General features: G+C 44.3%; 1 protein-coding gene across 1 annotated transcript in view; it reads left to right on the plus strand.

Annotated features, from left to right (window-relative positions):
- UBAP2 (ubiquitin associated protein 2) overlaps nt 1-18,892 on the plus strand; it is a 62,803-nt gene that overhangs the window by 5,646 nt on the left and 38,265 nt on the right. The window contains exons 3-6 of the mRNA XM_040963214.1: nt 2,384-2,461; nt 3,973-4,083; nt 9,879-10,032; nt 12,720-12,797. Of these exons, the coding sequence (XP_040819148.1) occupies nt 2,384-2,461; nt 3,973-4,083; nt 9,879-10,032; nt 12,720-12,797 (421 nt within the window). The remainder of the gene's footprint in view (nt 1-2,383; nt 2,462-3,972; nt 4,084-9,878; nt 10,033-12,719; nt 12,798-18,892) is intronic.

Below are 18,892 nucleotides of genomic sequence, written 5' to 3' on the forward strand. Positions count from 1 at the left end.
GGCCAGAGCTGATCTGATCTGAAGCCAGGAGCTTCTTCTGGGTCTCCTACGTGGGGGCAGGGTCCCAAGACTTTGGGCCGTCCTCTACTGCCTTTTCAGCCACAGGCAGAGAGCTAGATGGGGAGCTGGGCCTCCAGTATTAGAACCAGTGCTCATATGGGATCCCAGTGTGTGCAAGGCGAGGACTTTAGCTGCTTGACTACTGTGCTGGGCCCAACAAATCTTTATTTTTACTTATTTTCTCCTGTGTTTGCATGACTAAGAGAGGGAGCTGTTCCTTCCTATCAAACTACATCAACACCTGGGGATGGGGGGCAGTCCTTTGATGATGCCTGAGAGACACCAATGTGCTTTCCCAGGTGCATTAACAGGGATTTGGATGGGAAGCAGAACAACTGGGACTCAGCTGGTGTTCTGCTCCGGGGTACTAGCAGGCAGCATCTTACTGTGGTAGCACCGCAGTACCTGCCCCCAGAAGAGTAGTTTCTAAATGAGTAACCTTAAAGTGAACAAAGGAAGGAGAGGCAGAGAGGAAGATCTTATGTCTGTTGATTCATTTCCCAAGTGAGGGCAACAGCTGATGCTGCGCCGATCCAAAGCCAGGAGCCAGGAACTTCCTCCAGGTCTCCCGCTTGGGTGCAAGGTCCCAAAGCTTTGGGCCGTCCTCAACTGCTTTCCCAGGCCACAAGCAGGGAGCTGGATAGAAAGTGGAGCTGCCGGGATTAGAACTGGTGCCCATATGGGATCCCAGGGCATTCAGGGCGAGGACTTTAGCCGCTATGCCACGGTGCTGGGACCCAGGCAGTAGCTTTTACTTGATGCACCACAAGCCAGTCCTAGTAAAATTTTTTTTCCTTGTTGTAATTTTTAATATTGTTTCCGTAGTTGAGGAATACAGACCCTTGTGCACCTTTGATTAGGGGGAGTATAGTTGAGGTGTTGAGGAAGCTTGGTGGGACAAATGCTTCATTTTTTTTTTCTCCTCTGTTTGCAAGGAGGGAGGCTGCTTTTTGCAGCCAGGGCTAGTGGATGGTGAACTGCTGACCTCAGAAACCCCAATGTGGGGATGAGTATTCTGAGGGTGTTACTAACTGTTTTTGTTAGTTCTATTACCAGCTTTGTTGCACCAGGGTTGAGAAAATCTTGCCAAGAATTATTGGCTGACCAAGTCCACCTTCGTGAATCTACAGGCCCAGACAGTTGCTGCAAAGCTGGGCCAGGAGGGTAGTCCACCATGTTCTACTTTGTGTTCTCTGAGGAGGCACTTGTCATGTTCCAGCCTAGATGAGCTGGCTGTTATATCCCCTATGGAAAGTTAAAAAAAAGTTTAATAAGGATTGATTATAAACTGTTTTGCTATTTAGCAAAATACAAGCTTTTTCTTCAGAACTGAGATGTCTTTTCAGTAGCCGTTTTGCTTTGATCCTGGAGTTGGGTTATAATCCTGAGCCCCTGGCTTCTGTTGTCTGGCTCTCTTGCTTTTCTCTTGTGTTGGTTCATCTGCCTCCCCAAGAAGAAGAAAATTTAAAGGAGTGACATAACCTGTGAAGATGAGGGAGGCTTTAGTTCATTTCTCCTTTGTATTACTTGATGTGATGCTTACCATGGAAACGGACACCCTACAATAGAGGGCTCCCCTCCCCTATTTTTATTTATTTTATTTTATTTATTTTTAAAGATTTATTTATTTATTGGAAAGTCAAGTATACAGAGAGGAGAGACAGAGAGGAAGATCTTCCGTCCGATATTCACTCCCCAAGTGGGCGCGACGGCCGATGCTATGCCAATCCGAAGCCAGGATCCAGGAACTTCTTCTGGGTCTCCCACGCGGGTGCAGGGTCCCAAGGCTTTGGGCCGTCCTTGGCTGCTTTCCCAGGCCACAAGTAGGGAGCTGGATGGGAAGTGAAGCTGCCGGGATTCGAACCGGCACCCAGATGGGATCCTGGGCATTCAAGGCAAGGACTTTAGCCGCTAGGCTACTGCGCCAGGCCCCCTCCCCTATTTTTAAAAGGAATGATTTGCTTGGAAGAGTTACTTACTAGAAACGGTGAGAGAGTCCGAGATCTTCCATGGGCTGTTTCACTACCCAGCTGTTCACAGTAGCCACGGCTGGGCGCTCTGCAGAGCTAAGAGCTTCAGGTCTCACATGTGGGCTGTCTTGTGCTTCTCGCAGGTCAGCAGTAGGAATCTGGATTAGATGTTAGTGACACTTGTTGAGTGCTGGTGTCACAGATAGCGTGTTAATCCAGTACACAACACTCCCTTTTAAAGTTGATAATTCTGTTATTGAGGTGCTGTAGTGCTTGAGAGCTTATTTGACCCAGATTTTGGCATATAATTCGTGTTTTTGTGCTTAACTGCTTAACGGCTGTCTGCTTTCCAGGCAACAGCTGAACAGATGCGTCTTGCTCAAGTGATCTTTGATAAGAATGATTCAGATTTTGAAGCTAAAGTTAAACAGGTATGTATTTGACAGAAGAGTATGATTTTAGTAATGTGATGTTACTGTGCTTCAAAAAATAATTTTACTGAAGATTTCATTATTAAACTGTGAGTCTTTTTTAGTGGCACCTCATGTCCATGTGTTGAATTTTGACTTGTAGCTAAAGTATTTGTCTGTATCCAGATGAAGGAATTGAATATATACATCCTGCTGATGGAGTGTTTTTTATTTTTTTTTTAAAGATTTATTTTTATTATTTTTTCATTGGAAAGGCAGATATACAGAGAGGAGAGACAGAGAGGAAGATCTTCCGTCCGATGATTCATTCCCCAAGTGAGCGCAACGGGCCGATACTATGCCGACCCGAAGCCAGGAGCCTCTTCCGGGTCTCCCACGCGGGTGCAGGTTCCCAAAGCTTTGGGCCGTCCTCGACTGCTTTCCCGGGCCACAGGCAGGGAGCTGGAAGGGAAGTGGGGCTGCCGGGATTAGAACCGGCGTCCACATGGGATCCCGGGCGTGCAAGGCGAGGACCTTTAACCACTTGCGCCACCGTGCCGGGCCCGATGGAGTGTTTTTTAAATGCTAATGTTTATGTGGACCATTGGTTATGCATTATGAAATACCTACATATATAAAAATGTTTAATAATTAGCACAATCTTAAATATTTTTTAATATTTAGAAAAACTTAAATTTAAAAAAAAAGATTTTTTTTTTTTTTCTGTTAATTGGAAAGGCATATTTACAGAGAGGCGAAGCAACAAGACAGATGGATGGGAAGTGGAGTAGCCTGGACAGGTACTGGTGTCCATATGGGATACCGGCACTTTCAGGCAAATTATTAGCCAATTGAGCCATTGTATCAACCTCTGTTTGTCTTTCTATTTTATGTGTGATTCCAAGTTTCTATTGGGAAAATTACAAGCAATTTTAGGTAATGTCTTCATTTACAACTTTAATGAAACGTCTTCTTGAAAACTTAATCCTGGTTTAAATCCTTTGTTGCTTATTTTGTCTTCAAGAGTCTAGAAATCAGACTGTATCCTTACCTCACAGTCACATATTCCAGTGCTTAGTAGTCATGTTCCAGTAACTGAGTTTCCTGCTGTGAGACCACGCACTTTGACCATCTTCCACAGCTTTCCCAGGCCATCACCAGGGAGCTGGATGGGAGTAGCTGGCACTCCAGCTGGTACCTATATAGGATGCTAACTCTGCCGGTAGAGGGTTAATTTGCTGTGCCATTGTGCAGGCCTCAGTGTATACTTATGTATGTGGTACTGTTTAATAAACTGAAACGTACATAGTTTAACTTGTGGGAGAGTTGATATGTAGTTTAAGTCTGACAGACTTACTGAAAGGATATGGGGCAGACACAATAATAGAACATATGCTGTAGATTCAGTTTGGACATGGCCATCTTTATGTGCCTGGGTTGCATAATTTCTGTATTTGAAGAATATCAAGAAGAATCTTGATAATCATCCAGTTTGGGATGCCTCCCTAACCATTTTCTAATACTTTTAAAAGCTTATGGAAGTGACGGGAAAAAATCAAGATGAATGCATTGTGGCCCTACATGACTGTAATGGAGATGTGAACAAAGCTATCAATATATTGCTGGAAGGGAATTCAGACACGGTAAATGTTACTAATTGGTTTGCATTGCTATTTGTCTTCGTTTCTGTGTTGCATTTAAAAAACTGATTTATTTACTTTTTTTCAAATCATGGAGATCTTTCATCTGTTGGTTCAGTTGCCAAATGGCTGTACTCAACCAGGACTGAGCCAGTAGTTTGGTTCAAGTCTTACACATGGGTGCAGGAATTGAAGGAAGCACTGGGCCATTTTCCATTTATTTCCCAGGAACGTTAGGCGAGCTGGGTCAAAAGTAGAGCAGTTGGACTCAAAATTGGCAACAATATGGGATGCTGGCTTTGCAGATGTTGGCTTAATCCACTGTGCTGCATTGCCAGTTGCCTGTATTGCATTTGTAAAATTTTAATGGAATTTTTTATTTTTAATTTTTAATTTTATTTTTTTATTTTATGTTTACATAGTTGAAAGGGATACATTTTGAACTTCATCTTGATTTGGGTAGTATTTGCGGGGCTATTACAGTCATTCCGTATTTTTTTTAAGTTCCAGAAATAACATTAACCTGAACTGACTGTTGTTGTTGTGTATAGTTTATTCATGATGTTGTGGAATCCAAAGACTTGAACTTGATCATCTACTCCATCCTCAGTTTCCACAACTGTTTGGATATAGGATATTTCTATCTAATGAAAACTTCTCTTGGCTTAACTAATGTTTCTTCATATCAGTTGTCAGCCCTAACTTCTCATTGCATTTCGATCAGGATCTGCTGGTTGGTCTCTTTACATGTGGATATTCTTACGTATACATTCTCATAACATGTGATAAGAAAATAGGTTTCATTATTTAACATTTGGTGAGTGTATGGGTAAGCTAACAGTCTTCCTTTTTAGAAGTGACAGAGCTAAAGCTTCCCCAGGCAGATGGTTATAGGCTTAATATTAGAAAAGAAAGCTAGAATATTGCATAAAAGTAGTTTTTTTTTTTTGGTTACCTGTTGAACATAGTTGTTTTTTCAGTGTGGCCACATTGAATTTCCTTTCTTCGCCTCTTAAGAAAGTGGCCTATAAGAGCCTGGATACAGGGGCGGAAGAGTCATTGTTTAGAGGTCTGCAGGCTTGGTGGTGTGGAGGGAATGGAGACAACATCTTTGTGAAATCCTGATTTGTTCAGAAACATTGTGTGGCACATAGCAATTTTTCCTTCTGATAGCCCTGTTTCTTACCTGGCTGCTGACTGAAGCAACTGTGACTAACCAGCTGGAAAGAGTTTGCGTAGCTGAGGTACTGTTAGTTGAAGTGGGGTGGCAGGTTGTAAACACTGTAAGGTTGCTAGGAGCAAGTGCTTCATAAGGCTTGTAGAAAAACAAGTCTGGTCCTGTTGGCTGCCTCTGTTCTGTGAACAGGGTCTTGTAGGGGCAAAGTTTCTGCTTTGGGAAGGTATTAGGTGGACTTGTCCATATTCTTAAGGGTGAATTTATTTTTTTTCCCTCACATAATGATAATTATCATCGAGCAAAATAGGGAACACACGTTCGTAAGTGCTGAGCATTTAGTTTCATCTTCATTTTTGTTCTCATGTGAAAATTGTTTTTGTGGTCAGTCCCTTGCATTACTGTACTTGTTTATTTTTGTATGTTGTCTCTGTTGTTGGGTCTATGTGAAACTGAGAGTGAATGAGTTGTCTGAATGCTGCTTTCCTGATTACTAAAATATGCCGATTTCTTCACCTGCATCTGTACAAGTGCTAAAATTGGGATGGCAAATGCTGCCACAGGTGTTTTTTGTGGAAATCATCCGTAGTTACTTGGCTCACATTGAGCTCCTGATCTGTATGCTTCTGCAGTTGTATGAGTGTGCAGTAGCAGCTTTACCATTTACTGTGGCGTTAACAGGAATTGCCTTTTCTACCATTCTTCTACTTCCCTCATAAATTCTTGTTGGTCTCTTTAAATTCTTCAGCCAATATGTGCTTGGCAGAGGGCTATACTTTGCCTAATGATGTGGGGCAAGATGTGCCTTTCCCTGGTGCTTTGCACAGAAAGCTGCCCATTTTGTAGTGGATGAGTAGTATAAATGCGGAAGTGTTTTATGTCTTCACACAGCTAGTGCACTGTGGATGTGCACATGTACACAGTGGCAAACCAGTGTACTGTTTATAATTTTTTTCAGGATTTTCGGAAATTTACTTGTTTTTCTCACAAAAGGATTGCAGTCTATTTCATACAGTTGTCTAGTTTATTCAGATTAAAAAACAAATTTGTCACTATAGCATTCTTTCTCTGAAATTGTTGAGCTTCATTTAATTAGAAAAGCATGACACAGAGGCAGCACTGTGGGGTGATAAGCCAAGTCTTTGCTTGCTTTGCTGGCATCCTGTATGGGTGCTAGTTCATGTCTTGGGCGCTCCACTTCCAATCTAGCTCCCTACTTATGCACTGGGAAGGCAGAACAGGCTGGCTCAAATCCTTGGGTGCCTGGCAGAGTCCAGCATCCTGTTGTCAAGATATAGTAAACTGTTTCATTGGGAGTCCATCTTTGATATAGAAGTAGAAATGCATGGTGCATTGTACTCTCATATCTGTATACTATAGTCTCCGTTACACAGTTACTGCATATCGCCTTAAATGAAAAGCTACAATACAAAATCAACAACAGGAGAAAAATAGAAATTTACAATGCCATGAAGTTAGATAAATTGTACTGAATGACTGATATGTCACTGAAGAAATGAAAAAGAAAATCAATAACTTTGTTGAAGAAAATGATGCTAGTGTATGATCTATGAGTCCGTGAAGAATTTAATGAGAGTTTTGAAGAGAAGAACTTAAAAAAATCCATGAGATATAGTTTCTGCTGATTTTTGTTGGTGAGATATGTCTCTTGTAGACAGATGGGTTTTGAGTTTTAAATCCAGTCTACTAATTTATGATGTTTGAATGATGAGTTTAACCTGTTTGCATTTAAGATTCATCTACATTCAAGGCTCATATGAATGGGTGGTAATTTGGTCCTGTCATTTTAGCAGTAGGTTGTTACTTGATTTAGTCTTCTGTTATTTTCCTGAGATGTTCTTCGTATTTCCCTTTGGTTTTAGTGGGTGCTGTTCCTCTGTCAAGAGAACATCTTTAAGTATCCTTTGTAGAGCAGGTTTGGAATAGGCATGTTCTTTTAACTTTACCTAGTAAGGATTTTATTTCATTTTCAAACAAAGGAAAGCTTTGCTCTATATGTTATCCTGGGTCTACAATTTTTTTCTTTTAGAATTTGGAATATGTCACTCCATTTTATTCTGGCCTGGATCTTTTCCTTATGTTCTGTTGATGAGAACTTGATTATCATGTGTTGTGATGAAGATCACTTTTGGTTAACACTGTTGAGAGTTCTGTGCCCCTCCTGGATGTTGTTTCCCAGGTCTTTCTCTAGATTAGGGAAATTTTCCCTTATTACTACATTGAATGCACCTTTAATCCCAGCTTCTCTTTCTGCTTCTTCTGGGACTTGCATAATCTTATATTTGGCCTTTTAATAGTGTCTTTCAGTTCTTGAATACTGTTTACTGCTATACTTCCAGCTTTTTGTTTGTTTCCTCCTGGTGACAGGAAATATTTTCCAATTTTGAGATTCTTCTTTATTCATTCTATTTTGGAGATTCTCCACTGAATTTTTAATTTGCTCCATTGTATTCTTAATTTCTGATATATCAGTTTTCATTTGATTCATTTCCTGTGTGACATGTTCCTTAAATTTCTTGAGCTCCTGTGTTACATGCTTCGTGTGATTGTTAAGAAGCTTTATAACCAGTGTTTTGAATTCTGTGTCCCCCATTTTTTCAATGTCTTCCTCAGTTAACTCTGATGTTGGCAAAGGGTTTTGCTGCTTTGCAGGGGAAAATTTGGTAATATTTATTGTGCCTTTATTGATAATTGTACTTCTGGTTATCAGATTCTTCTCCTTGGGGCAAGATTCTAAGGTGTGTCACCCACAGGTCTACAGTTCAAATTTTTTTTTTTTTAGATTTATTCATTTATTGGAAAGTCAGATATACAGAGAGAAGGAGAGACAGAGAGGAAGATATTCCGTCTGATATTCACTCCCCAAGTGAGTGCAACGGCCGATGCTATGCCAATCCGAAGCCAGGATCCAGGAACTTCTTCCGGATATCTCACACAGGTGCAAGGTCCCAAGGCTTTGGGCTGTCCTCGACTGCTTTCCCAGGCCACAAGCAGGGAGCTGGATGGGAAGCAGGGCTGCTGGGATTAGAACCAGCGCCCCAAATGGGATCCTGGGGCATTAAAGGTGAGGACTTTAACCACTGCGCCATGGCGCCGGGCCCATGTGCAGTCACTTTTGCCACTCCCTCCAGCAAGTTCAAGGTTTGGGCTCTTATGTTAGACTTGCACCATGGTCTCTGTAGCCCCAGCTCCTGGCTCCCTAGTCTCCATCTCCTGTGATCCCGTGCTGAGGCTGCACCGTTGTCTGTACAACCTTTCTCTTACTTCCTGTTAGAGTAGTTCCTACCATTAGGGAGACACCAGGTGTCCTGTGTAACTAGATTGTTGGCAGTGCTGATTTTTCTGGAGCCTGCTGGCCGTTAGGTCTGAGGGCTACATGGACAGTGTTTGACCTGTGCGATGCCGAAGTTGCTCGCAGCTCAGTTGTCCCTGCAGTCTTAAAGGTTTTTCCACACTGTACAGAATGGTGCCTGATGTGCCACTACTAGAGTTCTTGATCTGCTGGCCGTAAGGTGTGAGTGCTACTCAGACCCATTTTGGGTGGAGCCTGTAGGATTTCATGTTGTTGCAGTTCACTGAGCCAAAAATGAGTTCATTCTCAGCTCAGTGCATTCTCAGTACTGTTCCATAGCCTTTGACTCCCTATACAAAATGGTACTCGATTCAGCTCTTGGGGGCAGACTGGGCTGTGAAATGTACCCTGTTCCTACACTGCCTGTCTGGGACTTGCTGCTCTGTCTCTGCTCCTGGTAAATTAAACAGACCAGGATGGGCAATTCTTTTTCTGGGTTCACTTCCTGAGCCCCCAGTGAATGTCGCTTCCCACCTTGTTGCTGGTGGAGATTACCGCTTACTGAATGCCAAATGCCATTTGGGTATCCTCACTGCAGCACCACGCTGTTGTGTCGGCTGCCTTCCCATGTCTGTCAGTGTGCAGGTGCCCCTCTGCTATCATTCTGTTTCCTGTTTGCTAGAATGTTCCCTCTCTGCTTCACACTGGCTGATGTTTCTCCATCTGTTTAAATGTGTTCTTACCCTATTCCGCCATCTTGGTTTGGTGCTGGGCCAAGCTGAAGCCAGGAACTAGGTGGTGCATTTGGGTCTTCCATGGAGGAGCAGAGATCAAAGCACTTGGGCCATTTTATGTTGGTTTTCTAGATATGTAATGGAGTTGGATCAGAAATGGAGCTTCAAAGCTTGAACTGGTACCCATATAGGATGCTGATTTTGCAGTTGGCAGTTAACCTTCTATGCCACAATGCTGTTCCCCCTTCTAAATAATTTTGTAATCTTTGAAATACTAACAATTGAAAGCAGAAATTTTTGAAATAACCTATGTATTAGTAGTCTGAAAGTCTATTGCTGATTTGAGGTGGAGTAGTATACGTCTTGGAAAGTTGCTGTTTATTGGGAAAACAGTATGTTGGTAGGTCAGCAGGCGGTTAGCATTGTCATTTGATCATCGAAGTAGCAGAAGTACACGAGGAAGATTTAAAATAGTAAGCCAGTTAACTGCACATGCTGGGCTATTTGGATAAAAGCATGCTCAAATTATATGTACTTTTAATGACTAGTCTGAATGACAACCTTTTCTTTTTGGTAGACTTCCTGGGAGACTGTAGGGGGCAAGAAGAAAAACTTGGGGAAAGAAAATTTAGAAAACAAAGAAAATAGAGAGAAAAGAAATGAGAGAGAACCAAGTCGAGGACGTGGCAACACCAACAGGAAAGGAAGAGGTGGCAATCGTTCCAGAGAATGTAAGTACAGGCTATGAGTTTTCATGCAGTGTGAAATGCTGAAAGGCTACTGCTAGCATTGCTGGTAAGCTTATCCTTAATGGCAGGATTTATCCTTAAAGCTAGAACTAGTTATTTGAAATAGGTGTTTGAGGGTTTCACTTAATAGTAAATGAAATACTTTTTATAGATGGTACTCTTGAAAGACAGAGTGATAGAGACGTGGCCACAACTGCTAGGGCTGTGCCAGGCAGAATCCAAGAGATGGGAATGGCATCTTGGTTTTGGGTTCTGCTGTTAGTAGATATGCAAGCACTTGAACCATCAATGACTGCCTCTGGTCATTTGTAGGGAACAAGATTAACAGTGGAGTAGCTGGCACTCATGCTGGCACTCAGGTGTGGGATATGGGCATGACAAGCAGTAGCCCAACATGCTATACCATGATGTCCACTAAAGTGAAATTGGTTTTAGGCTGGCATTGAGACTTAGCAGTTACACAACCTCCTGCAGTGCTGGCATTCCATACAGGTGCCTACTTGGTGCTTATATACTGCACTTCACAATCCACCTCCCTGCTAATGCAACTGGGAGAGTAATGTTAAGATAGATCATGTCCTTGTTCCTCGACACTCAGCTGTCACCTCTGCTAGAGATATGCTGATCTGAAGTTGGGAGCCAGGATCCTCTTCTGGATCTCTCATGTGGGTACCAGGTGCCAAGGCTTTGGACCGTTCTCCACTGCTTTCTCAGGCCACAAGTAAAGAGCTGGATGGCGAGTCAGTCAGCTGGGACGTGAACCAATCATGAATTGGCTTCCCTAGGGGATGTTGGCACCACAGGGCAGAGGATTAAGCTGATGTACCACTGTACCAGCCCTGTCACCCTCGATGCCTTTCAGATGATTTTTAACCAAAGCAAACATTTTCTTACACCTACACTTGTTATATAGATATGGGTTAGATTAACAGGAAAACTATTGAGCAACTTTTCTCATTACTTTATTAGATTTAGGTTTGGCAGCATTTACAGCCCTACCATATGCAAATGCAAAATAGCTAAGTTATGAATGAATGGGACATATTTAGCATAATCACCTAGTGAATTTGGTAACTCACTCATTCCATTATGTCATATATGTTGTACACTCTATATATAGCACTGAAGAAAATAGGTGAAAGTAAATGGGCTGTAATAGTTAGAAGTGTTGCATAATATTTATTTTTATGATGGATTTATTTGAAGGACAGAATTAGAGAAAGATTTACTGTCTGCTGGATAATTCTCCAAAATTTTTATAACAGTCAGAGCTAGAACAGGCCAAAGGCAGTAGCCTAAAATTCCATCGGAGTCTGTTATGTGTATAGTAAGGGCCCAAGCACCTGGTCCATTGTTTGCTGTTTTTTAAGGTGCGTTGCTAGGAAGCTGGATTGAAAGTGAAGAAGTAGGAACTTGAACCCACACTCTTGTAAGTGCTGGTGTCTCAGGCAGTGGCTTAACTCACTACACCACAATGCCTGCCCCAAAATATCTATATTACTATTTTAATGGAGTTATTAAAAACCATTATTGGATGAACCTTGAAATGAGTATTGTGGGAAAAGTTTTGACAGATTAAGTGCTTTGTCTGTGAAGGTCTCGCTGAGAGTTAGTGCCCTTGAAGAGGCATGCAGAGCAAGCCATGCAGGGTGTCTGTAGTATGTAGTTTCTGTAGGATGGCGTCATTAGTGCCTGTTTGGAGATGAGGACGAGTGAGCACTCAGAGCATGCTTTAGAAACTCAAACTAGTATTTCTGTTTTGTCATTCTGAGCCATTCCAGGCTTTCTATTAATTTTTATTTTTAAAGATTTATTTATTTCAAAATCAGAGATGGAAAGAGGTCCAGGTGCAATAGCCTGGTGGCTAAAGTCCTCGCTTTGCAGACAAGGGGATCTCGTATGGGCTCCTTTTAAGTCCCAGCTGCTTCCCTTCCCTTCCAGCTCCCTGCTTGTGGCCTGGGAAAGCAGTCGAGAACAGCCCAAACCTTGGGACCCTACAACCATGTGGGAAACCTGGAAGAAGCTCCTGGCTCCTACCTTTGGATCGGCGTAGCTCCAACCATTGTGGCCACTTGGGGAGTGAGTCTCAGTGGGCAGAAGATCTTCCTCTCTGTATCTCCTCCTCTCTATATCTGACTATCCAATAAAAACAAATATTAAACCATCAGTTTGTGCACTCCCCAAGTGGCCAGAATAACTAGAGCTGTACCAGTCTGAAGCCAGGTGAGTACAGGGAGCCAAGGCCTCGTGCCATTTTCTGCTGCTTTCCCAGGCACATTAGCAATTAGTTGGATGGGAGGTGGAGCAGCTGGGACTTGCATTGGTACCAATAAGGGATCCTGGCAGTGCAAGCAGAGGATTAGCTTGCTACATATCTGTGCAGACTCCAGAAATGAGTGTATTTTAGGGAAGCACAAGCTTATATTGATGAGAGGGAAATCAGTAGATTAGTCTAATTTTGTTTCTGGAATTTTGACATCTGAGGTAAGTAAAATGTACTGTGATTCAGTTTTTGAGTTGTTTTTTGTTTCTATTATTACTAAATTTTTGGGTTAAATTTAACCTTCTGTTTAGGCTTTATTCTCATTGTGTCCTGTATATGTCTGGTAGGATTATGTGCGAGAGATTTTGAAAGAAGAATAGATTTTCTCTTTTTTTTCCCCCCCTAGTTAGAGGTGAAGAGAATGGAATTGATTGCAGTCAAGGGGACAAATCTTCAGATCGTGGGAAGCGAGCACGTGGTAGAGGTAAGACAGGACTAGAGGGAGAAAACGCATGAGATCAGATGGAAAGGATCTAGCATTGCTTTCCTAAGGCTCTGATCTGATGGAGGGTGGCAGTGTCGTCCAGAAGAAGAGTTGATATCTTAAGGTTTTGTCATTCATTTGCTGTTTCCTCTGAATGAGCTGTTAAGCTTGTATCATTTTTTCAAGATGTATTTATTTTTATTGGAAAGGCAGATATGCAGAGAGGAGGAGAGACAGAGAGGAAGATCTTCTTTCTGATGGTTCATTTCCCAAATGGCCGCAACAGCCGGAGCTGAACCAATCCGAAATCAGGAGCCTGGAGCTTTTTCTGATCGCGCACATGATTACAGGGTCCCAAAGCTTTGGGCTGTGCTTGACTGCTTTCCCAGGCCACAAGCAGGGAGCTGGAAGGGAAGCAGGGCCTTTTTAAAAGAAATAAATGGATTGGTGAAAGAAAGGGAGGAAGGGAGGGAGAGAGGGAAGGAGGGAGGCAGACAAGAGAAAAGAAAATGAAAAGAGAAAAGAGAAAGTAGTCATTCAGGTTTCTGCATATGATGTTGGCATCCGATATGGCCAGCAGCTTGAGTCCTGCCTGCTCTACTTCTGATCCAGCTCTTTTAATACATCTGGGAAAGCAGCAGAGGATGGCTTGAGTCCTTGCATCCCTATACCCATGGTGAGACCCTGAAGAAGTTCTGGGTACTCTCTTCAGACTGGGCCAACTCCAGCCATTGGGGGCGTTTGGGGGATTGAATCAGTGAAAGGAGTCTTGTTCAATATTAAATCAGTTTCTCCACATTACGTTTTTTTTCCCCCCACTCTCCTTGGGATTTATTTATTTGAAAGACATAGTGACAGAAACAGGATGCAGGAGATATTTTCCATTTGTTGATCCCTTCCCCGGCCCCTTCTCCCCCCAAATGAATGCTACAGTACGGTCAAAGGTAGTAGCCTGTGACTCTATCCTGGTCTTGAAGCATGAGTGGCAGGTGCCCATGTAGTTGGGCTATCTATTTTCATTTCCATTCCCCTGTGTCTCCATTCTCTGTCTCTCTGCCTCCCTCCCTTTCTTTCATTGGAATGTCGGATTTACAGTTAGTAGGAGAGATAGACAGAATTTCCAAGTACTGATTCATTCCCTAAGCATTCAAAGCTGAGCTGATTAGAACCAGTAGCTCCTTCCAGGTCTCCCGTGTGAGTGCAGGATCCCAAGGCTTTGGGCTATGCATCACTGCTACTCACAGGGAGCTGGATAGAAAGTGGAGCAGTTGGGACATGAAATGGCACTGAAATGGGATCCTAGTGCTTGAGGAAGGATTAGCCAATTGAACCAGTGTGCTTCCTATCTGTCCACCCCCACCCTTCCCCACAGGTATTTCTAAAAGCTTGAGCTGGAAGCATGACAGGTAGGAATTGAATCGGCAACTCAAATGTGGGTCACCACTGTCAAAGCCAGTGGCTTAAACTCGCTGGGCCACGATGTTGAGTCTTGCACCAGTTTATGTTCCCAAACTGTTGCCACAGAGGTGATCTCTGTCTCCAACAACACTAAATTCCTGTGCTTTTTAAAAATATTGTCTGTGCCAGTAGATGTCAGGCGGTGCTTTATTGCAGTTTTTATGTTTTCCTATCAAATTGTGAATTTGTGTGCTTAATGGTCATTTCTGTGTTTTGTTATTTTCTATGTTATCTATGCTTTCAGCTCCTTTGATACTTTTTGAATCTGTTGGGTTTTTTGTTGTTGTTGACTCTTTGTGGTTATATCTATTTTTTTGTATATGCCACTTAATTAGATATGCAGTTGATGAGCATTCTCTCCCATTCTATGGGTTGACATTTTTGTCTGTTGCTTAATGTCTTTTGAATATACATAGAAATTGTATCCACTGGTTGATTCTTCAGATGTCAACAGCAGCTGGGGTTGGGTAGTATGAAGGCAGAATTAGTCCGGGTTTCCCATAAGAGTGACCTTCCCAAGGTCTGTGTTGGCAGGAATTTCTGTCAGAAGCAGAGCCTCTGTCACCCAGTGAGGTGCTCTAGGGGATGTGGGCATCCTAATTAGGGACGTTACTCTGTCAAACACCTGCCCTAGTGGTTTCTACTTTGATAAAGTCCGGTTCTTTTGCTTCTGTTTACTGTGCTTTGGATATCCTATTTGTAAACCTATGTCTAATCCAGTTCTGTGATGTTTTCCCTGTGTTTTCTTGTTAGAATTTTATAATTAAAATCTTAAGGTAAAGTTTTAGTTCTCAGAATTTATAGGAAGTCAATTTATTTTTCTTTGTTTTTTAGGTTTATTTATGTATTTATTTTCATGGTATTACATAGTTAATTAGGGTAATAAGGGTCAATGGCTACAGGAATGTGGGGGATACCATTATTTCCACATTTTCTTTTTTCCCTTCCTGTGTCTGGATCAAGGAGGGAGATAAGGGGAGAAGCCACAACCAGCCTCCCAAATGCATCTCCACCTTGGGGTGGAGGGCAACCACCCAAAACCACCCCAGGGTCCCCGATGTGGGGCATGCACTGAGGGTCCTGCTCATGAGGTTTTGATAGTTCAGTAGTTATAAATTACTGATGATCTTGCCACTCCAAGCACAACGAAATTTTCTCCAAGCACAACGAATCCACTGGCTGTCATAGTCCCCTTAGAAGTCTGTCTTTGTCCAGGTATTCCCTGTCAACACTTGACTGAGGTTGTTGATCAATTTGTTCTGTCCTCCATCCTCTATTGTGGTACCAGGTGTCTTCTGTGGATTCTAGTGTACTGCCATATCCTCCATGTGTACCTGGATATGCTGCCCACTGCTCCATCTGAGCCACTGAGGAGGCTCAGCGCTGACATATACACTCCATAATCAGACCTTGGAACCTGAAATTCTTTCCATGTTTGGGGTTCTGAGTCCAGTGATTCAGTTTTGGGGATCCCCAAAGAAACGTCATCTGAGGAGATCCCAGACCTAATTCTTGTGTGTGCTTACTGATACAGGGTCTGGTACATCCACCATCCCAGTCAGCTTATGCACATGATGGTGGTTGCAATTGCTGGATCAGTTCTATTTCCAGCCCTATCTTCCATATGATCTAATGGGTGTTACAGCCCAGCCTGATCCTGCCCACCGTACATTTGGCCCTCATGCAAACCAGTGAGAGCTCCATCCTAGTCAGAGCAACCCACAGTAACCTCCTCCAGGCCTACCCCCTACCCTGGTTCCTGTGCTTGCCAGTATGTACAGCTGACAGATCTAGTCTGTCCCATAACCCATATGTATCAGTGGGCATTGAAGTCCAATTCAACCCAACCAGCCTCATTATCCAGTCCATACACGTGCATGTGGGTGCCACTCTCTAGCCATGCCCATCCCTAATCCTGGTTCTCATGTTCACCAGTCGGAATGGCAACCCAAGAGGGAGATGCCCACTGTTTCTCTGATGGACTCGCTCCCACTCCTGGATCATGCACTCCTCAGGTGGTTCTGCAGTTTAACTTGACAGAATTTGCCTCTCTACCAGCCTCTGCCAGCTGATGTTGTAGCAAAGCCCAACCAACCCACACCTACTCTGTCTTGTGTATACACCAATAGGAACAGTTATCCCAGCCTTGCTTTTCCCTGATCTGGCTCACATGAGGTCAACAGTGTTGTAGCCCTTCCCTTCCTGGTCTACCCCTGATCCCAGCGATCATGCTCTTCAGTGGGAGTGGTGGTCCAGCAGGACAGCTTTCCACATTCCACCTACCAACTTTGCCCCCTCCCTCCCAGGTCTCATATGTGCTGGTTGGGTGCTGCAGCCTAGTCTGGTATGGCCTGTCTCACCATGACTTTTGCCAATGGGTGCTGTAGCCCTGCTGGGCCCAGCCCACCCTAGTTCTAGCTCATGCTGGTAGGGGCTACAGCCTAACCCAGCCCAGCAGGTCCCCAGTCCTGGCCTTCGTGAACTGGCTTGTGTTGCTGTCCAACCCGACCTGACCCACACTCTATTCTGGTGCTCTGATTCACCAGCCGGTGATATGAACTGGCCAACCTGGCTTGCCCCCAACATGTGGCAATTGTATGCCAGTGGTACCATTCCCTGGCCTGGTCTGGGCTGTTCCCTATCGTATTTCTTTTTTTTTTTTTTTTTTTTTTTTTTTTTTTTTTTTAGATTTATTTTTATTATTTTTTCATTGGAAAGGCGGATATACAGAGAGGAGAGACAGAGAGGAAGATCTTCCATCCGATGATTCACTCCCCAAGTGAGCGCAACGGGCCGATACTATGCCGATCCGAAGCCAGGAGCCTCTTCCGGGTCTCCCACGCGGGTGCAGGTTCCCAAAGCTTTGGGCCGTCCTCGACTGCTTTCCCAGGCCACAAGCAGGGAGCTGGAAGGGAAGCGGGGCTGCCGGGATTAGAACCGGCGCCCATATGGGATCCCGGGCGTGCAAGGCGAGGACTTAACCACTTGCGCCACCGCGCCGGGCCCGCCCTATCGTATTTCTTATGTTAACCTTCAGTGATTGTGTCCTGACCAAGGAGTTTCCCAAGCTCCTCCATCAGAACCTCTCCCATTGCCAGAACTCCACCCATCAGTCGGACCATGGGCCAGTCCCACTTAGTCCACCTCCTCTCCTAGCAATAACAGTGACCTTTCCTGATCAGCCTTCAATCATTTTGCTTTTTCTGCTACAGCATAGCCAAGCCTGGTCCACACCCAAACACAGCTCACACATGGCTCAGCAGTGGCAGAGATCTAGCTCAGCCCATCCTATGCCCACCCTGGTTCTCACAAGCTCCAGTGGGTGCTGGAGTCTAATGCAGTCTGGCACACCTCAGACCCAGTCCACACCTATGCCAGGGGACTGTAGCCATGTCCAGACCAGATAGCAGCCCTTCCTCCAGCCCTTGAACTCACCAGTGGGACCCACAACCCAGCCAGGGTGTCCCTTTTGCTCCCCAACCAGGGCATTTTCCAGCCACAGATCTTGCATGTGCCAGTGATTGCTCTGATCCAGCTTGGCATAGTTCCTCACCTGGTTGGCCTTTGCCTTTGGGTGCTACAGCCTGGTCTGACCTGGCTTTCCCCCAGTCCCAAATCTTGGTGGTGAAGAACCTGAAACCTGGCCCTGCTCAATCTCTTCCCATCCTTGGCTCATGCAGACCTGTAGGTGTGACAGCTTATCCCATCTTGACCTATGCTCCATCCTGGTTTCTGCACTTGCCAGTGAGCTGAGGTTTGCTCAGCCATGCCTGATCTGCCCCCTTCCCAAAACCAATCCACATACTTGCCAATGGTTAGAGCTACCTTTCTCAGCCTACCCAACACCCAGACCTGGACCATATACTTGCCAGCAGGAGCTACTAGGGGAGTTTCCCAAGTTTCCCCCCTTGGCCTACTCTCAGAACCAGATCTCGACCATGTGGGTGCTAGGCCTTTGCCTGGCATTGCCTGCCCCTCCATCTTGGCCTTTGTGTGGGTTAGTGAATGTTGCAGCCAGGCCCGCCCCATACCTTGTTTTAGGATGCACATGTGGGTGATGCAGCCTGGTCCTGCCCAGCCTATTCTTGGTCCCAGGACCAACGAGTGTTGGCAGGTTCCATGGTCACACCTAGCTCGGCCCATCACCACCCGAACTTTTAAGCTAACCAATGGGACTTGTATTTCCACAGGGTTGCGCTCACTTATCTCCCACAAGATCTTTTTCTCTTGCGTGCTGATTGTCATAGCCCTGCCCAATATGAACCGTCCCCTGTTAGGTACTGAGATCTAGCTGTGCTAAACAGGTCCCCAGCCCTAGCTTTCATGTGGGCTGGCATGTGGTGAGCAGCCATGTGCCGTGCTAACAAGCCCAGTTTAACTCCCATGTGGGCTGATGCATCGATCTGACCCATACAGATGTTGTCTCTCCTCCAAACCACCAGGTCTCAGACCCCTCACTTACTTGCAAGTACAATGGCCCTGTTGTTAGGATCCCTTAGGATTCTTTCCTCACCTACGCATATGGTGGCCTTGTCCTTGGATGTCCCTAGGCAGTAATTTCACATCCACTTTTTTCCCCACAGTTCCTCTCTTGGCTGAAACAAGATGGCATCAGCAGCTTTTAAACAGCCAGGCTA

Source organism: Ochotona curzoniae, unplaced genomic scaffold, assembly GCF_017591425.1.
Source record: "Ochotona curzoniae isolate NIBS_2020 unplaced genomic scaffold, NIBS_Ocur_1.0 scaffold_3208, whole genome shotgun sequence".
Classification (NCBI taxonomy): Eukaryota; Metazoa; Chordata; class Mammalia; order Lagomorpha; family Ochotonidae; genus Ochotona; species Ochotona curzoniae.